Source organism: Pecten maximus, chromosome 9, assembly GCF_902652985.1.
Source record: "Pecten maximus chromosome 9, xPecMax1.1, whole genome shotgun sequence".
Taxonomy (NCBI): Eukaryota; Metazoa; Mollusca; class Bivalvia; order Pectinida; family Pectinidae; genus Pecten; species Pecten maximus.
The window spans coordinates 31,406,043-31,433,121 of record NC_047023.1 but is presented as its reverse complement, the minus strand read 5'-3'; the positions used below and the strand labels follow the sequence as shown (position 1 = coordinate 31,433,121).

The following is a 27,079-nucleotide window of genomic DNA, read 5'->3' as shown; positions in this document are numbered from 1 at the left end:
TTGGTTTCTTTCTGCTCTGGTCATATCCTTTTTTAGCCCATCATCATCAATTTCTCAATTTACACAGATTAGTAAGAGGAAGGGAAAAATAGAGAGAAGATCAATCTGACATAGAACCTATAAAGATCATTCAATGGTGGGCGCAAACATCCCTCTGGGATCTCTTGTATTTAAGTATTGGGGATGTGGGGAGGCATGCCAGGTCCAATAGAGAAAATGGGAATGTATCTTACTTCGACTGTTTTGATAAAAGGATTCTTTTTCCAAATTTGGTTTAGAAAAATGTTGCATGAAGGAGACTCAGGTGTTATATAAACCCAGGGACATAAGGGCTGGTCCCAATACAATTTTAAAATTCTACCTGTTCTTAATGGATACAGAAATTTGGAGCAAGTTTGGTTTGGAACATTAATTGGTAAAGGAGATAAATATGAGGGGAGAAGGCAGTGCCCAGTACAGGAAATAAAGAGTTTCACATTTGATTTAATCATCTTTGGAATCAGAAAAAACAAATGCAATGTTTGCAAAATTCCAGGTGAGCAAAACAGGCTTTCTTGGCCTCTTGTCATCATACTCCTCTCCTGTGTTACAAGCTGAGTTAGGTTGTGTACTTAAATAAATAACTCTTCATTTCAGACATTTTTCATGTTTGTCCACTAAGTACATGTGTCCTGGAGTGCCCGCTGTAATGAGCACACTTCTCGCCAACATCAACGCATTCTACGCACATACTACTGCTTCCACTGCTGTCTCTGCCAGCGACAGATTTGCTGCTTCCAATTTTGGGGTAAGGATGACCTTAATAAGTGTTTTACCATAACAGGATCTACATATATACAATCATGTTATTTGGTTATATACTTCCTGGGAATGAAGCCTTACAAACTTTAGGAAAAGAAAGGTCATTGATATAAGAAAATAATCCAACCGTTTCTCTGTTATAAATAGTCTAGAAAGCCTGACATACTTTTGAACAAAAATGCATGGTCACTAGTGTCAATTTTGTTGAATCCTTCAAATGACCTCTACTAGATATATGGCCTGTTTCCTTCTTTATGAAACACATTCTAGGTCAATGTTTGTCTGAATATAAAAAAGTCATGACTTCCTTTCAAAGTCATGATTTTATTTTTACAGAAAGAGAAACTATGATTGTGGTTTTTTTTTATATTTTCAGAAAGAGAAGTTTGTGAAGCTGTTGGATCAGTTACATAACTCACTAAGAATTGATTTGTCTATGTACAGGGTAAGTTGTCTTGTATTTGTCTATGTACAGAGTAAGTTGTCTTGTATTTGTTTATGTACAGGGTAAGTTGTCTTGTATTTGTCTATGTACAGAGTAAGTAGTCTTGTATTTGTCTATGTACAGAGTAAGTTGTCTTGTATTTGTCTATGTACAGAGTAAGTTGTCTTGTATTTGTCTATGTACAGGGTAAGTTGTCTTGTATTTGTCTATGTACAGAGTAAGTTGTCTTGTATTTGTCTATGTACAGGGTAAGTTGTCTTGTATTTGTCTATGTACAGAGTAAGTTGTCTTGTATTTGTCTATGTACAGAGTAAGTTGTCTTGTATTTGTCTATGTACAGAGTAAGTTGTCTTGTATTTGTCTATGTACAGAGTAAGTTGTCTTGTATTTGTCTATGTACAGGGTAAGTTGTCTTGTATTTGTCTATGTACAGAGTAAGTTGTCTTGTATTTGTCTATGTACAGAGTAAGTTGTCTTGTATTTGTCTATGTACAGAGTAAGTTGTCTTGTATTTGTCTATGTACAGAGTAAGTTGTCTTGTATTTGTCTATGTACAGGGTAAGTTGTCTTGTATTTGTCTATGTACAGAGTAAGTTGTCTTGTATTAGATATAGAGTTTTAATTTTAATATTTTGTGTAGCAAAATTTGAAAAACTTTCACAACTCATGTTATTGCATATTTGAAAGATCACTGTAAACATAGTTATTTCCCTGGGGGTTTAAATTTGTGATTTCGACAGGCAAACTGGGGGTTATTTCTGCAAATTTTTCTTTTCACCTGCTCCATAAATTTACAATAAATGTACCACAACTTAAACAAAATATTATGTGCAGGATAAAATTTCCTCAGCAGAATGGACTTGTGTATTTAGCATAAATTCCCCCTCACATAAATTTCCAAATTAACAGTATATTGCTTTGAGAAGCTGCGATAAACACTTTGTAATATATGTTATTATGTATATAGTGTACAGGTACACATGTACCCACACAGTATACACAGTATCTTTGGTATACCAGTATTCTAGTCACAGATGGAGTAAGCTGTATTGTCTCTATCACAGATAACCCAGTATATTGTATGATTTCTCCTCTCACAGAATAATTTCCCAGCATCCGATCGAGCTCGGTTACAGGATCTCAAGTCGACAGTAGATCTACTTACCAGTATAACATTCTTTAGGATGAAGGTAAGACTGCCAACAATAAACTCTCATTCACTGACTCAATTTCAAAATAGGTTTAAGTGTAAAATGACACCAAATCTATTAATGGTGTCTTTGACATTTCGATGAAAATCATGGCTGTAATTCAGGCAGATTTCTTTGATAAAAACCATAAAATTTTGACCTGTCCTGTATTATTTTCCTTCTAGTTGGAGTTGGGTTGTTTTGGATCAGAAAAACTTCAATGGTCATTTGGAATAATTTATCATCATTCTTACATGATCACCAAAGTCATATTACAGAATATATATATTTTGAAACAGAGCCATATACATATTACTTTTTACCTAGATACTTATAAACAGTTGCAGATTTGTAGAAGAATTCTACAGTTTACAGGGAACTTGTTTTAATCATTTTTTTGTCAAAATTCCAAAGAACCAGTAATTATTTTGGTGTACATTTGTATTAGCACAACTAGCAGTATTTATTAGAGACATATTTTGATCATCTTTATTTTTGTATTGAATGAACCCTTACTGAAGAACACCCGATCCTTGCTGTATATATGATAGTCAGACTCCAGCTCTATCAGGAATTGTTTGTCATGTGTGTGTCTATGGTAATCCAAATTAAGTCATTTTTCATTTGACTGAAAATTTTGTGAATAAGTTTTATGGATGGTCTTTCTGAATCTCATGAGATGAGTATTTTTAGCCCACCATAATGAGATGGTGAGCTGTTCAAACTTCTTCATCAGCGGTCTGTCATCCGTCAGTAAGCAGGCCTTGTTGCTATTTCGTGAGAAACACTAAAAGTAGTGTTCTCAAACTTGACAATAAGGTTCTCACCAGTCCCTTGTTGTGGCCACTCAGTTTTGAATTTGATCCAGAAAACAAGATGGTTAACAGGTGGTCATTTTGGATTTGACAATTGAAGTCTGTTATCCTAATTTTGAGAAATACTAGAGGATGTTTCTCAGACTTGATGTGTAGGTTCTCCTTTACCCCATGTTGTACCTGTTCAATTTTGTAGTCTGATTCGGCAAACACAATGGCTAACTGGTGGCCATCTTGGAATTTGACTTTTAAAGATTGTTATCATTATTTCTTGAGAGAAGTGCTGGAGAATATTTCTGAAAACTGATGCATAGGTTCCCTTGGTCCTTTCTCAGGTTGATCAATCTTTCTCAAATTTCATGTGCAGGTCTCTCTTGTTTTCCAACAATTAAAAGGAAATATGAGAAAATGTCGAGAAAATATCAGTCTTACACAGAACCAATAATGATCATTCAAAGGTGTACACCAATATCTCACAGCCAAGATCCCTCTTGGATCTTCAGTTTAAATACAGAAGCATTCTAAATTAAAATTAAGATGTAGCTTAACTGACAATGACTTGATTCAGCAGAGTCTTGGCCAAGTCATTCAGAAACCTAGATGTTAGGATACAAGTTACAGTAAGATCATCAGGTTTCTGAACAACTTGGCCCAGTTTTTTTCATTTATTGTTTTGTCTTTTTTACTTTTATATTTTGCTATGAAATGATTTGATTTCAGTTATTGTCTCCCAGATATTCACAGTTTTTAAAGTGGTGATATTTTTTGTTACAAACAGCTGTAAAACAAATTATCTTGTGTCCTGATTAGATTTCCATATTCTAAGATTTTCAAACAAATGTCTAGGGTATCTCTACATATCTTACATCATTATAAGGTACATAGAGGTCATTGGTCGGTCCATTCTTCTTTGTAATCCACATCTGCTTACCCTTTCTTTGTGAAATTTACTTCAAAACATAAATAGTATTGGTACTATCCTCATTTTGTCTGAAATGAAATGTTTTATTTGATGAAATTTCTGTAAGACCTGATCAAGTGTTTTCCTGAGATGAATGGACAAAGATAATGCTACACTTTTTAGTTTCAGCTAATTTTGTTTATAAAACAATTGGATTTGACAACAAGGCAAGCCTATAAAAGTCCTCTCCAAATGCTAAAAGATATTTCAAAACAATCTCTGATGTAGGGAAAGTAAAATAATTCTAGAGGAAAATTTCATTGTGCTGCTTGCATTGGAGATCAAATATCAGTAATTATATACCACTTTAGTACATCGGTATGACTGTTTGTAACAAAATAATATCTTCCAAATGACTTGTACATGTTGCTGAAGTTTACAGATCTCTGTTGTAGCTGTAAGTGTTTTACATCACAGGTAATTTGAATGACACAGATTTGTGGGGATTTCAGGATTTTTGAGGAATAAGTCAAGTGCCGTGAATGTTTTCTTTACTTAAAGCATGGATTTTTAAAACTTTTATAATGTTTTTAATCTTCTTAAAGTTTTTGCTTTATTAAAGCATTTGTTATTAATATGTTCTGATTTTTAACTGCATTGATTTCAGTAAAACATAATATATTTTGATTGTTTTTACTTTAATAAATCAATCATTTAATTCTAATTCATTAAAATAACTACCAAAGTGCTAGAGAAATATTTATAAATAGTTTTAAGAGATGATTTAAAAAGTGAAAAATGAAAGAAAATAAATCTAAATATAATTCATTTAAGAAGAAGGGATAGTTTAAAATGAGTTGATACTGTTTAGAGAGAGATTATATTCAAAGGGAATGGAATTAAGTGGACTTTCTGTCAGATATTTAGAGTAAGTTTGGTCTTTCAAGAGGAGATTATTCAAAAAGATTTGTTTAAAGGGAGATCATCCAAAGGGAATTAATTGAAATAGAGACTATTTCAAAGGAATATCATATATATTAAATGAAATATTCAAAAACAGATTGTTTAAAAGGAAATAAATCTGTTTAAAGTGATATAAATCTGTTTAAAGCGATATCAATTTGTTCAAAGGGGGATCAATCTGTTTTAAAGGGAGATAATTTTGTTTGAAGGGAGATAAATCTAAATGAACGTAATTGGTGCGGTATACTAGAGAGAGCGTGTGGGCGGTGTTACTGATCTGGTTGTTATCCTTCCCAGATTGTGTCAAACCCAGATGTGAGTAGCACAGTGTTGTTTTTGGATTGCTGTCTGCCTCTTTAGCTGAACATGTTCTCTATCTGTATCCTATCTTATTCCAATAAATCACGAGCACCTTGCTCAAAACCTGGTTTATTTCACAATAACATAACATTTCAACGTTTATTTCTTATTGTGCTTTGGAAATTTGGTAGTATGGACATACTTAATTTTTAAAACGGATTTGAAGATTTAGGTTATGTTTTGTCAACAAAAACAAGTAATCTCCAGATAGTTTGTGAGCTACTGGTTTAAAGATTGAGGTGTTTCAAACTCACTTGCTATTTTATGTTGTTGCCGAATTATTATTATTATTTATTTTTTTTTTTTTAAATATGGTCTTCAATTAGTTGATTATCGAAAGCATTGTGTCCAGACTAACAAAGTTCTTAGGTACATAAAAACTTAACCAGGAATTTGACAAGCTATCTCTGCACTTTAATCGAACTAATAGCAGGTGCAGCTAAAACCTAGTATGATAAGTATTGGGTGCAATAGTTGATTCTGAGTATTAATTCTCAGTAATGAATATTTGTTATTAGTGTTGATTCTGAGTATCGAATCTGAGTATTGATTCTAAGTGTTGATTTTGAGTATTGAGTATTGAATCTGTGCCTCGCGTTTGGCTGGAATGTATGATGTTGCTGTGCATCAATGAGGGGCTTCCAGTGGTGTGACTGTCATTTTTCAGCAGGGTTACAAGTACTGCAACGTTCTTGATTGGCAGGATATTTTTGAAAATCACAATATTTAAAATCAATGAATTCTACACTAATTTGAGGACATATGAGTAGGATTGTATATATGATCATAAAGGGATAGTTGATAGGAACGATTTGATTTGGATTAATTGATTTTGTCACAACTGGGTATTATATATGATGATGGATAATTCCTTAATTATGAATGCAGTGATTATTTATCGTGTTAATTTGATGAAAATCTTTAAAATTAAACAAACTAACGTATCTTTACTATCTAACTAGTATGAACTCTGATTAACTTGATCTTGTGTTCCTGCTGGAAAAAAAACAACTAATATTTATTATTTTCATTCCTCTCTCAGATTTCCATTTTTCAAACATTTAGTTTAATTGAATTTTGACCTTAAGTTGGTCTTCCACATTTGCATACCTGGATCTGTCTACCTGTGTTTTCTATTTTTATTGATTTATCAGGTAAATGATTGTTTTAAAGGGTTTACAGTCATTTTATGTTTTTTTTCATGATTAACTAAACAGAAACTACTGTTGATTTTCAAGCATGGTTATTATTAGCAAATGGTTATGCATGACAAACAAATTTATTTTAGTTCTTTCTTTAATTGATAACTCCCTCAGATGTTTATTAGCAAATTAACATATCACAATTGCATAACAAAGAAATATAACATGAAACAAGCTAAAAATTTGTTAGAGACAACTTTATTGGTGTAAAAATAGCTCTAATGAGCTTAAGTTACATTTGTTTAAACACAATAAAATATTCTTGTATCTTGATGTTAATGATAAGTTTATGTACCAACCTGTCAAGGAAAACAGGGTAAATGCAGGGTATAAGTGATTACAAACTGACATATTAACGTGGAAATTATACAAAGTCAAAATCAAATAAATGAGGGCAAAATATAAACATTAAAATATAGATTTACATGGAAATTGCTGAAAGGTGCAAGAACAAGACCAGGTGTTTTAGAGGAGTAAGGTCGTCTACATTATTGATGACATTCAAATCTAGGTCAAGGACGAGTTAATTTTAAAATCCAGGTGAGATTTTAATCTCTCCCGATAAACTTGATCGCTCATGAAAATATTGCTATAGAAAAATATGTCAGTATAATGATGAGCACCATTGCTTCTGACAAACACAGCTTTTTAATGCTGCGATTATAAGCTATTGTGTTCTCTAACACTGATACATGTACCAACAATAGCTTCTTGTTTTATGTTCTAACACAAATTACATACAGTTCCCTAACCTACTAATTTTTTACAGAATGTAATTTTTGTGCTGATATTTCATTCACAACATACTCTTTTTAAGTTTTTGATATCAATTTATTACAATATCAATTTGATAACTGATTTTAGAAAAACCCTTGATTTTGTTTGTTTATATATTATAGTTTTTAGTGATATAGTAATATTTGCAAATATTTTGGCATGAATTTATGTGGATCCAGTGTGAGATTAAAAAAATAGTTATCTCTGTGGCATTTGTAAAAATTATGATGGGGGTGAGGACTGGGGACCACCTTATTTGACACAGGTCTGAACATTAAACATTCATCATCACTATAAATCGGGTAATTGTATCATAAACAGCCCATCATTGGTGTCATGTTGTTAGAAATATGTGCTTTAACAAAGCATTAAAGTAAGTGCAGTAAAGATTAATATGTTATATGTACTGTAACATTACAGGTACAAGAATTACCGAGTCCACCCCGTGCCAGTACTGTGGTTAAAGACTGCGTCATTGCCTGCATGAAATCAACTTACCAGTTTCTGCTTGATAACTGTTACGAGCTATACCAGCGAGAGTTTCAGACTGATCCCGCAGAAACCGACGCAGACCAACAGGGTGGAAATGCCAACAGCCTTGATCTTTTACACAAACTCATCACTCTGATCGTGTCTGTGATCGAGGAGGACCGTAACAGCTACACGCCGGTCCTCAACCAGTTAGTGACATTCTGTTAGCTGTTGCCTCCTTTGTCACACCAGAACACTGATAAAGGACATCGTCCTCTTCCTGGTGTTATTTCTGTATTACATCATACCAGGAAGCCACAACCAGCAATTAAACTAATTTGTAACATTAATTTAAATATGATCCTCTTTGAATTAATTCATTTAATTCTTCAGTTATTATTCCATCTTTTGCTTCCTACTCCATCTAAACATTTCAGAAATATTTTTACAGTCAAATTCTAAAAACACTGATGAGGACATGATATGATCAATTTATCAAAAATGTTTTATTGTGCTTGAGTGATACTCCTATATATAAACTGTGTAAATGTTTGGGTATTGAAATCACATGAGCCTGCCCCACCTATATATATACTGTGTAAATGTTTGGGTATTGAAATCACATGAGCCTGCCCCACCTATATATATACTGTGTAAATGTTTGGGTATTGAAATCACATGAGCCTGCCCTAGTCCTGATAGCTCACTGTTCACATTCTAGGTTTCCACAAGAGCTTAATGTGGGTCAAGTTAGTGCTGCCAACATGTGGGCCTTGTTCTCCCAGGACTCCTGTTATGCTTTACAAGGTAAGTCTCAAGTTCTAACGTCATGTCGTCATGTCGTCATGTCGATATTTTACTATCTCCCACTTTCACTGAAATGGGGAATGTCTGTCATGCTTTGTTTCCATGCAATAACTGCAACAAATGTCAACAGATTTTCTTTAAACTTGTTAACAAGGTTTAAAGCTGGTTTAAAGCCATGTTTGATTACCACTTTTGCCAGGCTCTGGAGTTATGGTCTCTTAATTAACTAAAAACATTGTTTTCTGCTGTTTCCATGCAACAACTTTTACAATCCAGTCATTGATTGCAACAAACCAAATTTTTTTGTTAAGTCTGCCATTTTATAAACTAAATCAAACACTTTGTCAGCTCATACACACATCTCATACACTTGTAGACTACGAGGTAGCTACACCTCTCATACACTTGTAGATTACGAGGTAGCTACACCTCTCATACACTTGTAGATTACGAGGTAGCTACACATCTCATACACTTGTAGATTACGAGGTAGCTACACCTCTCATACACTTGTAGACTACGAGGTAGCTACACATCTCATACACTTGTAGATTACGAGGTAGCTACACCTCTCATACACTTGTAGATTACGAGGTAGCTACACATCTCATACACTTGTAGATTACGAGGTAGCTACACATCACATACACTTGTAGACCACGAGGTAGCTATACACCTCTCATACACTTGTAGATTACGAGGTAGCTACACATCTCATACACTTGTAGACTACGAGGTAGCTACACCTCTCATACACTTGTAGACTACGAGGTAGCTACACATCTCATACACTTGTAGACTACGAGGTATAGCTACACATCTCATACACTTGTAGACTACGAGGTAGCTACATCTCTCATACACTTGTAGATTACGAGGTAGCTACACCTCTCATACACTTGTAGATTACGAGGTATGGCTACACCTCTCATACACTTGTAGATTACGAGGTATAGCTACACCTCTCATACACTTGTAGACTACGAGGTAGCTACACATCTCATACACTTGTAGATTACGATCGAGGTAGCTACACCACAAGATACCTTGTCTACCTTATCACATGCTCTAAATGCAAACAACAATACGTTGGAGAAACTAAAAACAATTTTCTCCTCTGCATCACGGAACTCTCTGGAGACATCAGAAAACATGGAAACAGCCAGTAACACTCAACTTCAACCTCCAATCACACTCACCTCGGGTTGTAGAATACCAAACCCTCCCCAATGAAACCTGGGCCAGGTCATTCACAGTATTAATTCTGCACTCAATTCTGTTGTTCATTAATGTTTTTTCATGTAAAGTATACATTGTTCTACCTTGTAACAATCTTTACATTATAATAAAGACATACATTGTTCTACCTTGTCACAATCTTTACATTCTAATAAAGACATACATTGTTCTACATTCTAATAAGGACATACATTGTTCTACCTTGTCACAATCTTTACATTCTAATAAAGACATACATTGTTCTACATTCTAATAAGGACATACATTGTTCTACCTTGTCACAATCTTTACATTCTAATAAAGACATACATTGTTCTACCTTGTAACAACATACATTGTTCTACCTTGTAAAAATCCTTACATTCTAATAAAGACATACATTGTTCTACCTTGTAACAATCTTTACATTCTAATAAGGACATACATTGTTATACCTTGTCACAATCTTTACATTGTAATAAGGACATACATTGTTTTTCAGAGCATGAAGTGGAACGGTCCTGTAAGAGCTCTGAGTATATGAATCTCCATTTCAAGTTAAAGTGGCTGTATACCAAATACATTGCTGATGTGCCTCAATACAAGGGGACAGTCCCAGAGTATCCACAGTAAGTAGTACCTCATACACGACGTCCTGTTAGGACAGTAAGTAGTACCTCATACATGACGTCCTGTCAGTACGAGGGGACGGTCCTACAGTATCCACAGTAAGTAGTACCTCATACACGACGTCCTGTTAGTACGAGGGGACGGTCCTACAGTATCCACAGTAAGTAGTACCTCGTACACGACGTCCTGTTAGGACAGTAAGTAGTACCTCATACATGACGTCCTGTCAGTACGAGGGGGCGGTCCTACAGTATCCACAGTAAGTAGTACCTCATACACGACGTCCTGTTAGTACGAGGGGGCGGTCCTACAGTATCCACAGTAAGTAGTACCTCGTACACGACGTCCTGTCAGTACCATGGGACGGTCCTACAGTATCCACAGTAAGTAGTACCTCATACATGACGTCCTGTCAGAATGAGGGGACGGTCCTACAGTATCCACAGTAAGTAGTACCTCATACACGACGTCCTGTCAGAATGAGGGGATGGTCCTACAGTATCCACAGTAAGTAGTACCTCATACATGACGTCCTGTCAGTACCATGGGACGGTCCCACAGTATCCACAGTAAGTAGTACCTCATGCACGACGTCCTGTTAGGACAGTAAGTAGTACCTCATACACGACGTCCTGTTAGTATGAGGGGGAATCAACGGTCCTCGTGTATCCACTGTAAAGGTACTCAAATTAAAACCTCAGGAGATATATTGGCTTAACGATGATTGCTTTGTTGTATTATAATGTCAAGCTCTTAATTTACTCATCCATACTTTTTCTTTGTAGATGGTTTGAACCATTTGTGATGCAATGGTTGAATGAGAATGACGATGTTTCTATGGAATATCTCCACAGTGCCTATGAACGCGACAAAAAAGACGGGGTGAGGAAAACTACAGAAAAAACAATTGTTATCTTTTCCAATAGCTACTGCTAGCTAATGTCAGCAGCTGTAACAGAGGTTGTTTCCATGAGGGGTTTAACGATTTGAATAATAGATGCTTGTGGTTATTTCCACAAATGTTCCTTTTTTTAACCTCTTCCATAAATACCATATACATCACAAAATATTTTGGGGCCAAATGACCTACACATATTTAAGGGAAATGTAGATTTCCACATTAACAGTATGTGGTAGCTATATATAGTATTGACAGTGTCATTGTCTGGACATTTATCTGTCTGTTCGGCCAATTAATGCCCTCTTGGAGAAATTGTCTCAGATTTCAGACAACAGTATATGATAAAGTTTTATAAGTCTCTGGGGTGAATGTCACGTTAAGTGTTTCTAAAAATAGAATAGGAGGATATACTAATGGCTAGGAGAGGTAATTGTCTGGAAAGTTACTTAATACATTCATTGTATCTCTTTATTTCTAAGTTTCCATTCTTAATTTGACATTTCCTTTAAGTACTAACATAATGTGTACCACACTTTGTAAATTTGTGGCCTAACTTCATGTTTGAAATGTTTTTAAATAATTTGTATGTGATTTCTTTTTCTTTTTCAGTTCCAAAAGAGTTCTGAGCACTCTCTGTTTTCTACATCTGTGGTGGATGTGTTCACTCAGCTCAATCAGTGCTTTGATGTCATCAAAAAGCTCGAGTGTCCAGACCCTGAAGTTGTCAAACGCTATATGAGGCGGTTTGCAAAAGTATGTTAAACTTCTGTGTGTGTTTTTTGTTTTTTTCATAGTTATACATCCCGGCTAAAAGAGTAAAATCAAAATTTTTTATCACTCTGTCAAATAAGTGACGCGGTATTGATGTCATCATCGTCAGTTCTTTCTTTGTGAATGCAACTCCTCTTAAATTTCTTGATGGATTTCGTTGAAAGTTGATAGAAAGAATACAGTGGACCCGCGATAATCCGGACGCCGATAGTCCGGAAAACTCACAGTCCGGACGGAAATGCACGGGAACGGATTTCCGTAACGTTATTTGTACTCACCAGTCCGGAAATTCGGATTCGGATTCCGGAAGCCCATTTTGGGAACGGAACGTACTTTTCATTAGTAAATTTCCCTCAATAATCCGGACGATTTTTTCACCACGAGGAGAAAAAAATGTCGGGGCAAGTCACCCGTGTCGACAGCTGTACAGACTATCGCTTGACACTGTGCGTAGTCATACGTGAAACGACGACTCATTGAAAGATGCATGTTATTAATTACATACACATTTACGTATTAAGCAGTGATCACAAGAACTGGGTTGATTACACACAAATTAGTCAATAGTCGTCTGATACTTAACTAAGCGTCACATTGTTAAGTGAATACAGGTTTAATAATTATCGGACATCTTGGGTAGTTCTCGCTGGTGTCGCGTACTTTTAAATAGATAGCTTTGGGTTTCTGGTACGTAAAAATCATAAAAAAAAACATGGACTGACGGTAAGTTATAAAATCCGGGTATTTTATTTAAGGTATTTAACGTTTGTAATTTCTACTTGTTTCTGAACCTCCGGGACGTGACACATGTGTGTTGTTTGTAGGTCACATATGCCCGCTATAAATAAAACGACTTTCACTTTACATGTTCTTTTAAAAACATAGTTTATTTTTTACTTTCTACAAAACAAAACAAGAATCATATCAGAAACATAAGTATATTTATTGTTAAAAAGTCTGACAAGTCTGACGTGTTTATGAAACGTCCCTGAGTGTATATAATCAGGGGAGATAATTCTTACACAACACTTTTTTTGACCTGGTACACGAAATTCGCCAGTCCGGAAAACTCGTAATCCGGACGGTTTGGACAGGGAACGAAGGTGTTCGGATTATCGAGGGTCCACTGTACATCGGGGTAGATATGCATGAGGTATTGAATTTTGGGTTTTACCATTTTTGTAAGATTTATGACTCTTAATATTTTTACATAGGTGAGGATTGAATTAGGCATCCATACTTGAATTTCCTACTAGCTGAGGGATATTTCATGTTTTGCATGATTAATTTACTTAAATGTATATGCAAATGATGTTCTTTGTGACATTGTGAATGTCATTTGTTAATTAGGGTGATTTTATGTTCTGTATTACTTCACCCATGTACTAATTCTGTTGATGGTTGTTTTACAGACAGTAAATAAAGTACTTCTCACCTATGCAGATACAGAGAAAAAAGATTTTGAGAAATACACAAACAATAACCGAGTAGTAAGTATTAATGGTTTACATTTTTTGTGTTTTTAGTTTTCGTGATTATTCTGTATGAATGTTTCCTTATCTATTATTCTTTGAACTAAGTTTTTTACGAGGTATTCATTTTATAACTGTCCTTAAAGGACACCTATCTATCGTTTTGATGATAATGATGTCTTCTGTGATAAAATTACCTGTCTGTACTGACCATGTCTCTTTAACAGAGTCAATATCACCCCATCTACATGTTTCTAGTACCTCGAGTAAACCATGGTAACATTTGAATATGAGATCCCTCTATTCTCTCCCTCCTCGTCATAGTGGCTTTTCTGTACATGGAGTGGTATTCAATGGATTATAATTCTTTATCTATTCATCGTTTAATCTTTCAGGCATGTATATTAATGAACAACATTCAACAATTACGAGTGCAGTTGGAGAAAGTTTTTGAATCCATGGGAGGAGAAAAGGTATGTAAACATAAGGAGAGGATTCAGGAATGGGTTTCTTTTGTTATATTCATGTGTTTTAACCTGACAAATACAACCTTTTATCATGTCATCTGATCTAAAGGATGACCTATTGCCATTGTACTTTGTCAGCTGCCTGTAAAATTTCCTTATTTTGAAATTCTTTTCGTGTTCCATGGTGACCATTTTGTAACATAATTATATACCCAATCAGTTTTCCTGAACTACACCTATTTTAAACTTCTTCTCAAGTTCCATCAATGGGATTCAGCTCAGACTTGTCTGAAATGATCCTTAGATTGTCCTGACCTAGTGTCATTATTTTTTGGGTCAGCGTGAAGTTCAAGATGGTTGCCATGGCTACGATCTTAAAAAAAACACATTTCAAACTTCTGGATCCTGAGATTGTCCTGACCGAGTGTTGTCATTTGGGTCGGTCAGACATCCAAGATGGCCACCATGGCTAACAGTAGCATTGTACTTGCTACTGTGTGTATATATATTAGAATAGTACAAGAGCCAGATAACTGTTAAGGCCCTTCCGCCTCTTGTTGTAATTGAGAGGTATAATTGGTTAATTATAAAACTGTAATAAAATATAGGTTTTGATAATCATAAAGTAAATCCTATGAGAGTTCAATCATGTAACTGTTACAGTAGTCACACAAGCAATTTATAATAATTGATTGAAATTAATGACAATATTCTAAGTAACATTTTGGTGTCAAGTTATGACCAGTGAAATAAGAATGATTCAAAATCTTACTCGATCAGAGGAGATTCCCACCATCTCGCCTAATGATTGATCTTACTGACATATTATTCTTTGTCACATGTCTATTTTTCCAGTCATATGTAGACAATGTAGATGATAATGTTGTTGTAATTCATGCGATTGTTTTGAATGGCGAGTCCCTGCTTCTCCACCTAAGGATGAATTAAAGAAATTAAAAAATTTTTGCATTAATTTTCATGGAAGAAATCTCTGTTGTGGGAAACAAAAATAAAACCTTTTGGTGTGTAAATAATGTTCTCCACTATATATTAATACAGCTGGATACAGAAGCCTCAGAAATGTTGAAAGAACTGCAGCAAAAACTCAACACAGTTCTGGATGATCTCGCAATGATATTTGCCAAAAGTTTGGAACCTCAGATTCAACAAAGTATGCAAGAATTAGGCACATTGTTGTCTAAAGTGAAAGGTGCCGGCCAGGTGTCCTTGGCCCAACCCAGCCAGAGGAACAGTATACAACAGGAGTCGGATATGGTGCTAGGTCCTCTCATGGACCTTCTAGATGGCAGGTTAGTTTTGTAATGTGTTGATGTATTCCATGATTTCTCAATTTTATGGTTTACATTATAGTGCTAGCTTCATCGTAAGTTCATGTCTACTGTTATTTGACATCTATCCATTTGTGAACATCTTGTGCGCAAGACCGGACTGCTGGACTGATTTTAAATCAGTTCATACCGTCATACCATATTCATGCCATATATTGGAATAGATGATCATTGGTCAGTGCTAACGGTCAAAGGTCACACTTGACCACTTTTGAGAGAGTTGGGGATACAATTGATTGTTTTAATTGTATGTTCTAAACAGGTGATAAACAGTAGTAATATTGAACTTTATAACGTCCATGCTGGCTTCTCTCTCTCAATAAAACCGATGTTATACCTACTCGTCATTCTACACAAGATACAGATATTGGGAAAACCTCTTTACATGTTCCTATTATTTTTATTTTCAGCCTGACAATGTTTGCTCAACTCTGTGAAAAGACTGTTCTGAAACGCCTGTTAAAGGTTTGTGTCATGATCAAAGCTTAGATAGTGATGTCATTTGAATGAAGGGATTCAGACATATTGTAAATACAAGTTTGGATTCTTTTAATAATTATGTTGGCGAAACTGGCAGAGTACTTGAATCAACTAATGCTGATGTGCAGTGCACTAACCGTGCACTGCTGTTAATTCTCTGTGACCTTGACCTCCAGGGCAAAGGTCAAATGAGTGCGAATTTCTCAATGCTATCTTATCTGGGTGATAACTCTTTAATTGTTAAAGATGTCAGTTTTAATTTCAATTTTTATTACTGCATACCAAACCTACTTATGTTTTTATTCAGTAAAAGACAAATGTCTAGTTGATAATTTATCGATTTATTTTGTATATATTTGTGAAACATTTCTACCATATACAGCTGTAACTGGTCTGCATTATGGCCATGTCATAATTATTTTTGACACAGTTGTACAGAAAAACACAATTATCATAAATAATGTAATTTGATTGCCATGGAGTCATATAGGGAAATAAATTTGGCTGTTTTCACTGACTGCCTTAGATTTGTTTACTTGGTGAATGTTGGTACAGAAAGATTATTAGGCCCTGCACAAAAGTGTGGGTTCCCTATAGTAATCACCTTGTCTGTCTGTCAATCTGTTCATTAGCACTTTTATTTCCATGCAATATCTTGAGTTTCCCTGGGCTGATCGAACTCGAACTTCATACAGTGCTGTTTTTGGATTTCTTTTCTGTGTCAAAGGTCAATGTCACTGTTGCTAGATATAAAAAAAATCAGTTTCCCTGCAATAGCTTCAGTTGTCTTTGCCAATTAAACTTATACTTCAAAACTATCTACCTCAAACACATACCGTGCTTCCTGATTGAAAGTGTTTGATTGGGATTGCTTTTCAGTGTCAAAGGTCAAAGTCATTGTTGCTATAAATAGAAAATCAGTTTCCGAGCAATAACTTGAGTTTTCTTGGACTGATGAAACTCAAACTTCATACAGTGCTTCCTTATTGAAAGAGCTTGCTTAGAATTACTTTTCAGCATCAAAATTCAAAGGTCAAGGTCACTGTTATTGAAAATAAATAACAAATCACCTTCCATGAAAATTCTAGAGTTTGCCTTGGCTAATCTAACTACTTTCAGTACTTCCATTCTTAAAATGATTGCTTAAAATTGATTTACAGTTTGAAAGGTCAAAGGTCAAGGTCACTGTTACTATAATAGAAAATAATTTTTCTTGCAATAACATTAGTTTCTATTGGATGTTGATTTAACTCAAACTTTATGCAATGCTTTCTTATTGAAAGTGCTTGGGATTGCATTTCTGTGTCAAATGTCAAGGTCACTTTTACTAGTACATAGAAAATCAGTTTCCATGCAATATGTTCAGTTTACTTTCTGCCAATCAAAATGATACTTCATACAATGCTTCTTTCTTAAAGTGCTTACTTTAGATAGAAATCAAGTGTTCATGGGTATTAGCTCCATATTCTACTGTCAAAAATCAATTAATCATTATGTATTTTGTTGGCTGTTATGCTTAAGGTTTGCCAGTAATCTGTCAGTCTGACTGGTCATCCAGAATTTGTTTGTGCTGTTTTTCATTGAAACTTCACATGGTGTAACACTGTGATGTGCAGATGAGGCAGTGTGCAATAGGGGTTTAAAAAGGTCAAGGTTACTAAAAATATAACTAGGAATATATTTTAAGGTACATCATAAAAGACCCTTGTATATTTGCAGCATATAAGTAGTAATTCTACGTCAGCGTATGGCTTGGATTAAGTTCAGTATAGACACATTGCGGTCCCCACACTAACATGTCAGTAATCTTGTTTGTTGTTTACAGGAGCTGTGGAGGATAGTGATTTATACAATGGAGAAGAAGGTGGTACTTCCACCCCTTTCTGACCCCAGACAGGTAAGCCACCCTGTATTAACTGTTGTTCAATTAGAATATCTGTTTCAGTAACATGCTAAGAAATCTTGTTAAAAAAAATATTCAAATGATCGACTGGAACAATCTTTTATTGCATAAATATACAAATAAATTCTGTAAAGGACTCTTGTAAATATGTCAGTTTAACCTATGATTCTAATTTCTGATCATGTGATGTTATGTTTATCAATATTTCTCCTCAATATGAAGCATTGATATATGATTGCTTTATTTTATAGGAAAAAGGCTCAAAATCTGATGTCAGGGTATATATCTGCCATTTTAACCAGTATATTTGGGATTGAGTTGTACAATCTAACACAGGATTCTGATTTCTCACCCTCAGACTAATGATTGTTTCAGACAAAAAAAAAGTTAATGCAAAGTTCATGTAAACATTTCAATAAACAGTATTGATAGCTAATGTATTATGATGTGATTTTCATTTAAATCTCATTGTTGATATGAGTGTTTAATAAATATGCATGTAACTTTTCTTCTTAATATTGTTAAAGATATATTTTATTGTTCCTTTGAGATTTAAGTCTAAACAAGTGTTCAAAGTGAGAATATCAGAATCTAAAATGTACTAACTTGAGTGGTGGTATCTGGCGGTTGATGGCTATGGTGCTTGTCTTTACCACGATAAGCTTGTCTGTTTTGCAAATGAGATTAATATAACTTCAGGATAAGTGGAGGATAATAAATGAAGCGGAGAGTGAATGGGATGGGAACTGGGGCAAGAGGACAGATGGGAAATCAGTTTAGTTTATGGATTTATTTTCCAATAAATGTTTTTTTTAGGATAGGAAATAAAATCATAATTTTAAATGACATAAACTCCAGTTTAATGTAAAAAAAAATTACTAAAGGATCAGTTTTTCATGATTGCGGATAACTGCTGTTTGAAGGAGGGAAAACTGGTGTTTGTCTAGAGGATAACTGGTGTTTGTAAGGGAGATAACTGGTGTTTGTTTGGAGGGTAACTTGTGTTTGCAAGGGAGATAACTGGTGTTCGGAAGGGAGATAATTTATGTTTGTAAGAGGTGTAAGTGGTGTTTAGAAGGGAGATAACTGGTTTTGGAAGGGAGATAACTGGTGTTCGTAAGGCAGATAATTGATTTATGTAAGAGGGGATTGATATATATGATGGTTACATCTACATGAATTTAGATGATTTAAATTTCAATGACAAGTTCTTGCCAGGAGAAAAATCTGTCCGATGGGCTGCTTTGTATTGATGCTATCTGCATGGAAATTGGATATATAATGGTTTGGGTTTAAATTGACTTTTCAGACTCACGAATGATGAAAATAAATCAGAATATTATTTGATTTATATCATGTATTGTATCATTCAATGTTTTAAATATGTATGATAAATATTCAAGTGTATAAATATTATTTCTAAGAGAAAGCAGAAGTTGTGAGTTTGTGTACCTGTGTGCGATATAGAATGCGAATAACCTTATGTATCATCGTATTTCTACCTTTTTAGGGGGACCTTGTTTTCAGTGTACATAGATAACTAAACCTTGCTTTAATTTCCTGGCATTAACTCCTAACAAAGTTCAAGCTTATCCATTTGTAGCAAATCTTGGTTCTGTTCTGAAATTATTAACAAATTTTGAATTAAAACAGTTGTTCCATTCCCCTAAGGTTTTCCGGAAATTCCTTTTCTCCATTCTTCCAGTCAGTACCTTGAAAAACAATCCAAGTATTTTCACCACAAGGCAGCTAAACATGCATTTGTTGTGTCCATTGGTGTTCAGTAGGAGTTGTGTGCCCTTGGTTTCAGTTTTCTGAATAATGCTTGTGTAAAATTGCTTTCGCTGGTCAGACATTCCACAGTCAGTGACACAGATAGCAATATCTCCTATATGGTCAATAAATCATAAAATAAGCATTAATAAGGGTAATTATGTCGTAATTAATTCCAAAGTGAGAAAAATATGCTGTACTTTGATTGAAACTACTTTTCTTTAGACCTCAATTTTTTAAATAATTGCTATAATTTCAGGCCTCAGTATACATATCAACGGCTGGTCTTTCAAAGACATGGAAAATTGAAACTTTTATTCATCATATCACTCCTGTTTGTCCCCCTTTGGATTTTATTTATCCATCTTGTCTCCAAGTCTAAAAACAACCAGGAAACATAATATCAAAGACTGAACCACTACACAGCTTATCTAAGACTTTCTTTGACTGGATTCATCTTGGTCTTTCAGAAAACATTTAGTTGGTTAACCCAAAGTAAATAACCTTGCTGTTGACTTGATCTTTATAACCTGTGTACTGAACACCAATTTTATCAGGCCATGAACTGCCCCCAAAGTCAATCACACATTTTTAGGTCATCTGACCCAAAGGGTCAGGATGACCTATAGTCATCGTGCTTCGTCCGTCGTCGTGCGCCGTGCGCCGTCCATAAACTTTTTCTTTCAAAACGCTACTCCTCCTTAACGCTTGGGTGGATTACTTCCAAATTTGGTTTGAAGCATCATTGGGGGAGGGCAATCATATTTTATATAAATGAGGCTGGTCTGACCCCTGGGGCCAGAAGGGCGGGGCCCCAAAAAGGGAACTTAGGTGAATATTGCTATAAAATCCTACTCCTCCTTTACCCTTGGGTGGATTACAACTAAATTTGGTGTGAAACATCATTGGGGGAGGGCGGTCATATTTTATATAAATGAAGTTGGTGTGACCCCTGGGGCCTGAGGGGCGGGGCCCCAAAAGGGGAACTTTGATGAAATTTTGCTATAAAATCCTACTCCTCCTTAACCCTTTAGTGGATTTCAACCAGATATGTTGTGAAACATCATTTGGGGAGGGCGGTCATATTTTATATAAATGAGGCTGGTGTGACCACTAGGGCCTGAGGGGCGGGGCCCCAAATGGGGAACTTTGATGAAATTTTGCTATAAAATCCTACTCCTCCTTAACCCTTTAGTGGATTTCAACCAGATATGTTGTGAAACATCATTTGGGGAGGGCGGTCATATTTTATATAAATGAGGCTAGTGTGACCCCTGGGGCCTGAGGGGTGGGGCCCCAAATGGGGAACTTTGATGAAATTTTGCTATAAAATCCTACTCCTCCTTAACCCTTTGGTGGATTTCAACCAGATATTGTGTGAAACATCATTGGTGGAGGGTGGTCATATTTTATATAAATGAGGCTGGTTTGACCCCTAGGGCCAGAGGGGCGGGGCCCCAAAAGGGGAACTTTGGTGAATATTTGCTATAAATCCTACTTCTCTCTAACCCTTGGGTGGATTAATACGAAATATGGTGTGAAACATCCTTTGGGAAGGGTGGTCATATTTTATATAAACGAGGCTAGTGTGACCCCTGGGGCCTGAGGGGCAGGGCCCAAAAAGGGGAACTTTGGTGAATATTTGCTGTTAAATCCTAATCCTCCCTAACCTTTTGGTGGATTACAACCAAATTTGATGTGAAACATAAGGTGACGGCAATCATATTTTTTAATGAGACAGGTTTGACCCCTGGGGAAAAAAAGATGGGGCAAAAGGAGCGCTTAGGTTAAACATTTCTTAAAAATGCAATTCCTCCTTAATGCCTTAATTGATTACAACCATATTTAGTATGAAACATCATTGGGGAAAGGCAATCCTAATTGATATAAATGAGTCTTGTCTGACCCATTGGGACAGAGGGGCATGCCCCAAAAATGGGAACTTGGCTAAAAATTTTGCTTTATGATGCTGCTCTTCCTGGACAAGCTAAATGGATAAAAACCAAATTTGATCTAAAACATAACTGGCTGCGATAAATAATTTATGGTAATAATGCTGGATTGGGGTGTGTGTCCCTGCTGTAAGTGTAAGTGTTTGTCAGATGACCGTTAAGGCCCATGGGCCTCTTGTTGTTTCTATATTTGTTAAGACTGATGGCATGTTTTTCCTCGAAAGGTTACATGTTTGTGGTGTACAGTTTATTAGCTCACCGGTTACGAGTAACCGAGAGCTAATGCTGTCACGTCGGCGTTTTTGGAAAGCTTGTAAGTCCAAAAGTATACACCTCATGCCCTTCTAAGTTGGTTTGTACATTCATTAGAGGTCTAGGAGTGATCTTATGGCAAAATCATGCAGAAAAAAAAATGTGATTTTTTCGCATTTTACCATTTTGTGGAGTTAACTTTTTGGGCACCAAAACTCACTTTAAAGTTTTGGGGGTAACTCACTTTAAAGTTTTGGGGGTAAGTCCAAAAGTATACACCTATCACCCTTCTAATTTGGTTTATACATTCATTAGAGATCCAGGAGTGATGCTTTGGCAAATCATGCAGAACAAAATTGGCATTTTACCATTTAGTGGACTTACTTTTTTTGACACAAAAACTCACTTTAAAGATTTTGGGGGTTAGTTTTGAAAAGCTTGTAAGTCCACACCCTTCTAATTTGGTTTATACATCCATTCGAGGTCTATGAGCGATATTATGTGACATACAATTTCAAAATGACATGCTTATACATACATAAAAAATGAATGCATAGTGTGATTGCTGCCGCCGGTGAGCTTTCGCAATCATTGATTGCACTTGTTTTAGTGATCAGTTTTCATTGATTCATACTGTTTGCTTTAATAACTAATAATTCAGAAAAAGAATTATCAGGATTTGAGTAACCTTCCCTTACTTGAATGTTGGATTTTGTGATTTGAGTGAAAATGAGAGAAACTATCTTTGACATCAGTGGCAGTTTATTGAACGTGATTATTGACAAGTATGTTACCATGGTTTGTAATTGCAGTTTCTGTCCCTACCTGGTAAAGGGAAAGGTTCCATTCTAGATGATAAGCCCAAGTTTTTGTTCTTTGTTGGTGTAAGTCACATGCTCTCAAGTCATTGTAGCTTCAACTATAACATCTGACCTCAGGCTTGTTATGTATTGTACATACTTTTGTACTCTGACCTCTAGCCAACCCTGTGCGACCTCCGACCTCTCTTTCTCTCTCTGTAAAGGCACTCTATGGGATCTCTATGCTCTTCAACCAAGAAAATTGAGATATGATTTATGTTCCAGTTCTGGTAAATGTGTAACTTTTATTTGAAGGTAATATAATGCGTTGAATAAACCTGGCTTGTTGATATGAAATGCAAGGAAGTCTGCTCTAACATTTTGTATCCCATGGAGTGTTAATGTGAAAATCCAGCACATCTCTGTTCTGCTCAGAGCTTTGAGTGTTCACCCAATGTCCCTCACCAAACCATGTATCATCATGTCCCAGTTACTCTGACCCATATTCAGCTGTTCATTCCGTGACATTGTCTTATTAGGATTATCTTGACCTGAATTTCTATTTTCTAGAAATATAAATAAAGTATGAGACTTGAATTAATCTGGCTTTCACCGGTGAAAATTTACTTAAATGGATATTTTTGGAGACTTTAAATACTTTATTATTTAGAATAATTTTAATTCTAAAAAACCATGTACAAATTATAAATTTACATGTAGAGTTTATGGGATTGAGGACATTCTAGATTTCATCAGAGGATCTTTGCTTTGATAAATAAGATATCAACTAACAGGACAGCCCCTGATGTAAATGCCTCTTTGTCCTTACCCATGGGCTATCCCTGATCCCTTTTAAGTGCTAATAGACCCTTCCACATTTGTATGGACTTGTCTACTTGAAGGTAAAGAGGTAAGAAGGGGGTCAATGTCGTCTTCAATCTTAAAATCCCAGTGTTGAGTGTCAGGGTAGTTTAGAAACTGTACTGATCCATTGGCCTTGAGAAGATCACTGACAAGGTCAAGGCAAGGTCACTGACAAGGTCAAGGCTATGGAACAGTAAACCTGTATGTCTGTGTGTCTGTATTGTGAGCCCTGTGACCAGCTGATTGGTCCGATTTGTTTGGCTGCTGTAGAATGGGTCTGACTGGTTCCATGGATTGGCTGGCTGTGTAACAAAGCTATCAAGTATAGCCCAGATTGATTTTGTGATGTCCTCCATTGAACTGCTGTTCTCTGTCATGTGACCTGACATTTTTATTACTCAATGACCACACTCAGATTGACATTCTAAACCACCTTGGATTGTGTTGTATGATGTCAAATACAACTGTGATGAATATGACAATGTATGACGATAAGCTGGTATCACTTCCCAACATTTCACTAACGTCATACATTATGGCTCGTCACGCTTGGACCATGACATGTCTGCAATTCATGACTTTTTAGGTCCCCTGAGACGAAGTCTCAAGTGACCTATTCTAATCGCCTTTTGTCCGTCGTCGTCCGTCGTGCGTCGTCCGTCGTGCGTCCGTAAACTTTTTACATTTTCGACTTCTTCTCCAAAACCACTTAACAAAATTCAATGAAATTTGGCAGAAAGTTTCTATGGCTGAAGGTCAACCAAAATTGTGAATTATATGGTCCCCACCCCCCAGGGGCCTGAGGGGTGGGGCCAAAAAGGGTCAAATTGACTAAAACTTCAAAAATCTTCTTCTCTACTCTCAGATATGGTGGAGTCAAACACTCTTTATAGATGAAAGGGTCTTAAGGTGCTTTACCAAAATTGTGAATTGCATGACCCTGGGGTCTCACGTTTGCCCCTGGGGAGGGGGTAAACTTTACTATAGTTTATATAGGGAAATCACATTTTTGACTATTATTTGTTGGATTTGTATTGGAATTCATTCTTACTTGGTTCAAATTATCAGCATGGGATGACAGTTTGATGGTATGTACATGTTGGCCCTGGTTGACCCCCAGGAGCTGGTGGGCGGGGCCAAAAAGGGTCAAATTGACTGAAATTTCAAAAATCTTCTTCTCTACTCTCAGATATGGTAGAATCAAATACTCTTCATAGATAGAAAGGTCTTAAGGTGCTTTACCAAAATTGTGAATTTCATGACCCTGGGGTCTCACGTTTGCCCCTGGGTAGGGGGTAAACTTTACTATAGTTTATATAGGGAAATCACATTTTTGACTATTATTTGTTGGATTTGTATTGGAATTCATTCTAACTTGGTTCAAATTATCAGCATGGTATGACAGTTTGATGGTATGTACATGTTGGCCCTGGTTGACCCCCAGGGGCTGGTGGGCGGGGCCAAAAAAGGTCAAATTGACTGAAATTTCAAAAATCTTCTTCTCTACTCTCAGATATGTTAGAATCAAATACTCTTCATAGATGGAAGGCTCTTCAGGTGCTTTACCAAAAGTGTGAATTTCATGACCCTGGGGTCTCACGTTTGCCCCTGGGTAGGGGGTAAACTTTACTATAGTTTATATAGGGAAATCACATTTTTGACTATTATTTGTTGGATTTGTATTGGAATTCATTTTAACTTGGTTCAAATTATCAGCATGGGATTACAGTTTGATGTTATGTACATGTTGGCCCCCGTTGACCCCCAGGGGCTGGTGGGCGGGGCCGAAAAGGGTCAAATTGACTGAAATTTCAAAAATCTTCTTCTCTACTCTCAGATATGGTAGAATCAAATACTCTTCATAGATGGAAGGCTCTTCAGGTGCTTTACCAAAATTGTGAATTTCATGACACTGTGGTCTCACATTTGCCCCTGGGTAGGGGGTAAACTTTACTATAGTTTATATAGGGAAATCACATTTTTGACTATTATTTGTTGGATTTGTATTGGAATTCATTCTAACTTGGTTCAAATTATCAGCATTGGATTACAGTTTGATGTTATGTACATGTTGGCCCTGGTTGACCCCCAGGGGCTGGTGGGCGGGGCCAAAAAGGGTCAAATTGACTGAAATTTCAAAAATCTTCTTCTCTACTCTCAGATATGGTAGAATCAAATACTCTTCATAGATGGAAGGGTCTTAAGGTGCTTTACCAAAATTGTGAATTTCATGACCCTGGGGTCTCACGTTTGCCCCTGGGTAGGGGATAAACTTTACTATAGTTTATATAGGGAAATCACATTTTTGACTATTATTTGTTGGATTTGTATTGGAATTCATTCTAACTTAGTTCAAATTATTAGCATGGTATGAAAGTTTGATGGTATGTACATGTTGGCCCTGGTTGACCCCGGGCTGGTGGGCGGGGCCAAAAAGGGTCAATTTAGTTGGCCGAAATATTTCAAATCTCAGGTGACCGTTAAGGCCCTTTGGGCCTCTTGTTAAGGTTGCACGATGCAAAGATGACAAATGTTCCATATTTGTTATAGCATAATATTTCAAGAAATTTGCACATCTTGACATTTGAAGGACATTTTGACAGACAAAAGACTCAAGAAGAAGGATGCCACACCCACATGACACTATTCAAAGGTCATGTGACACAGGTTAGATTCTGGAAAATAGTGCCAGAGACGTGGTTATGACTTTATATCGCTGATCAAGAGTCGTCCGTCCTTTTTCAGCTCCTGCCTCTACCTGGTACGGCCCAAGCTAAGATAGAAGATGTGTCCCGTTTGCTATTCAACAATGTCAGCCAATTGCCCATGAATGTTCCCATGATTCAGGTGAACCCACGCTTCAATGTCCGTCATGATTGTCGCATCCTTATCCCACCCCAAAATCCTTGGTTCTCTCTTTGTTGTTAAACACTGTGACACTATTTGTTTTGATGACATACTTTTCTTCTTGTAGAAATCAGTATTATGATATTTGTTCTTTTCCTTGCTTGTTTGCTTGCTTGCTTCATTGTTAATTGTATGTATACTAACTGTATACTCTTATGCACATAACAGAATGCACATTTTTATACATATTTGAATCTCTGTTTGGTAGAATTATATATTATAATATACTAACTTTTGTAGATACAGATACAGTTATGATATTTATTTTATTGTTAAAACATTTAGCAGATATTTTAATTTTTAGTTGCTAATTTGACTTTCTGTCATATCTTTAAAATTTTATGTTTAATTAAATGTTAAATTTTAATAGATTTTCAATTACCAATTGATGTTTTGTAGAATACTAGAATTTTCGTGTCTATTTATTGTCTAGACTTCACATGCCTACTTTCAAATTTCTTCATTTCACACCTTTTTATGCTAATTGTACAGAGGTTTATCAGTTAGGGGTAACAAAATGCATTGTAACAATAAAGTTTTATAAGTATTGAAATTAGAAATACATTTCAATGATTTCTTTTTCGGGGATGATATAAAAATGTATGCAG

At 35.8% G+C, this 27,079-nt stretch overlaps 1 protein-coding gene across 1 annotated transcript in view; it reads left to right on the top strand.

Moving 5' to 3' along the window:
* LOC117335123 (protein unc-13 homolog A-like) overlaps nucleotides 1–27,079 on the top strand; it is a 179,480-nt gene that overhangs the window by 140,323 nt on the left and 12,078 nt on the right. The window contains 15 exon segments of the mRNA XM_033895048.1: nucleotides 637–787; nucleotides 1,178–1,246; nucleotides 2,347–2,436; nucleotides 5,413–5,430; nucleotides 7,875–8,134; nucleotides 8,647–8,732; nucleotides 10,453–10,579; nucleotides 11,366–11,462; nucleotides 12,091–12,234; nucleotides 13,665–13,742; nucleotides 14,120–14,197; nucleotides 15,251–15,501; nucleotides 15,951–16,005; nucleotides 17,846–17,917; nucleotides 18,175–18,201. Of these exon segments, the coding sequence (XP_033750939.1) occupies nucleotides 637–787; nucleotides 1,178–1,246; nucleotides 2,347–2,436; nucleotides 5,413–5,430; nucleotides 7,875–8,134; nucleotides 8,647–8,732; nucleotides 10,453–10,579; nucleotides 11,366–11,462; nucleotides 12,091–12,234; nucleotides 13,665–13,742; nucleotides 14,120–14,197; nucleotides 15,251–15,501; nucleotides 15,951–16,005; nucleotides 17,846–17,917; nucleotides 18,175–18,201 (1,603 nt within the window).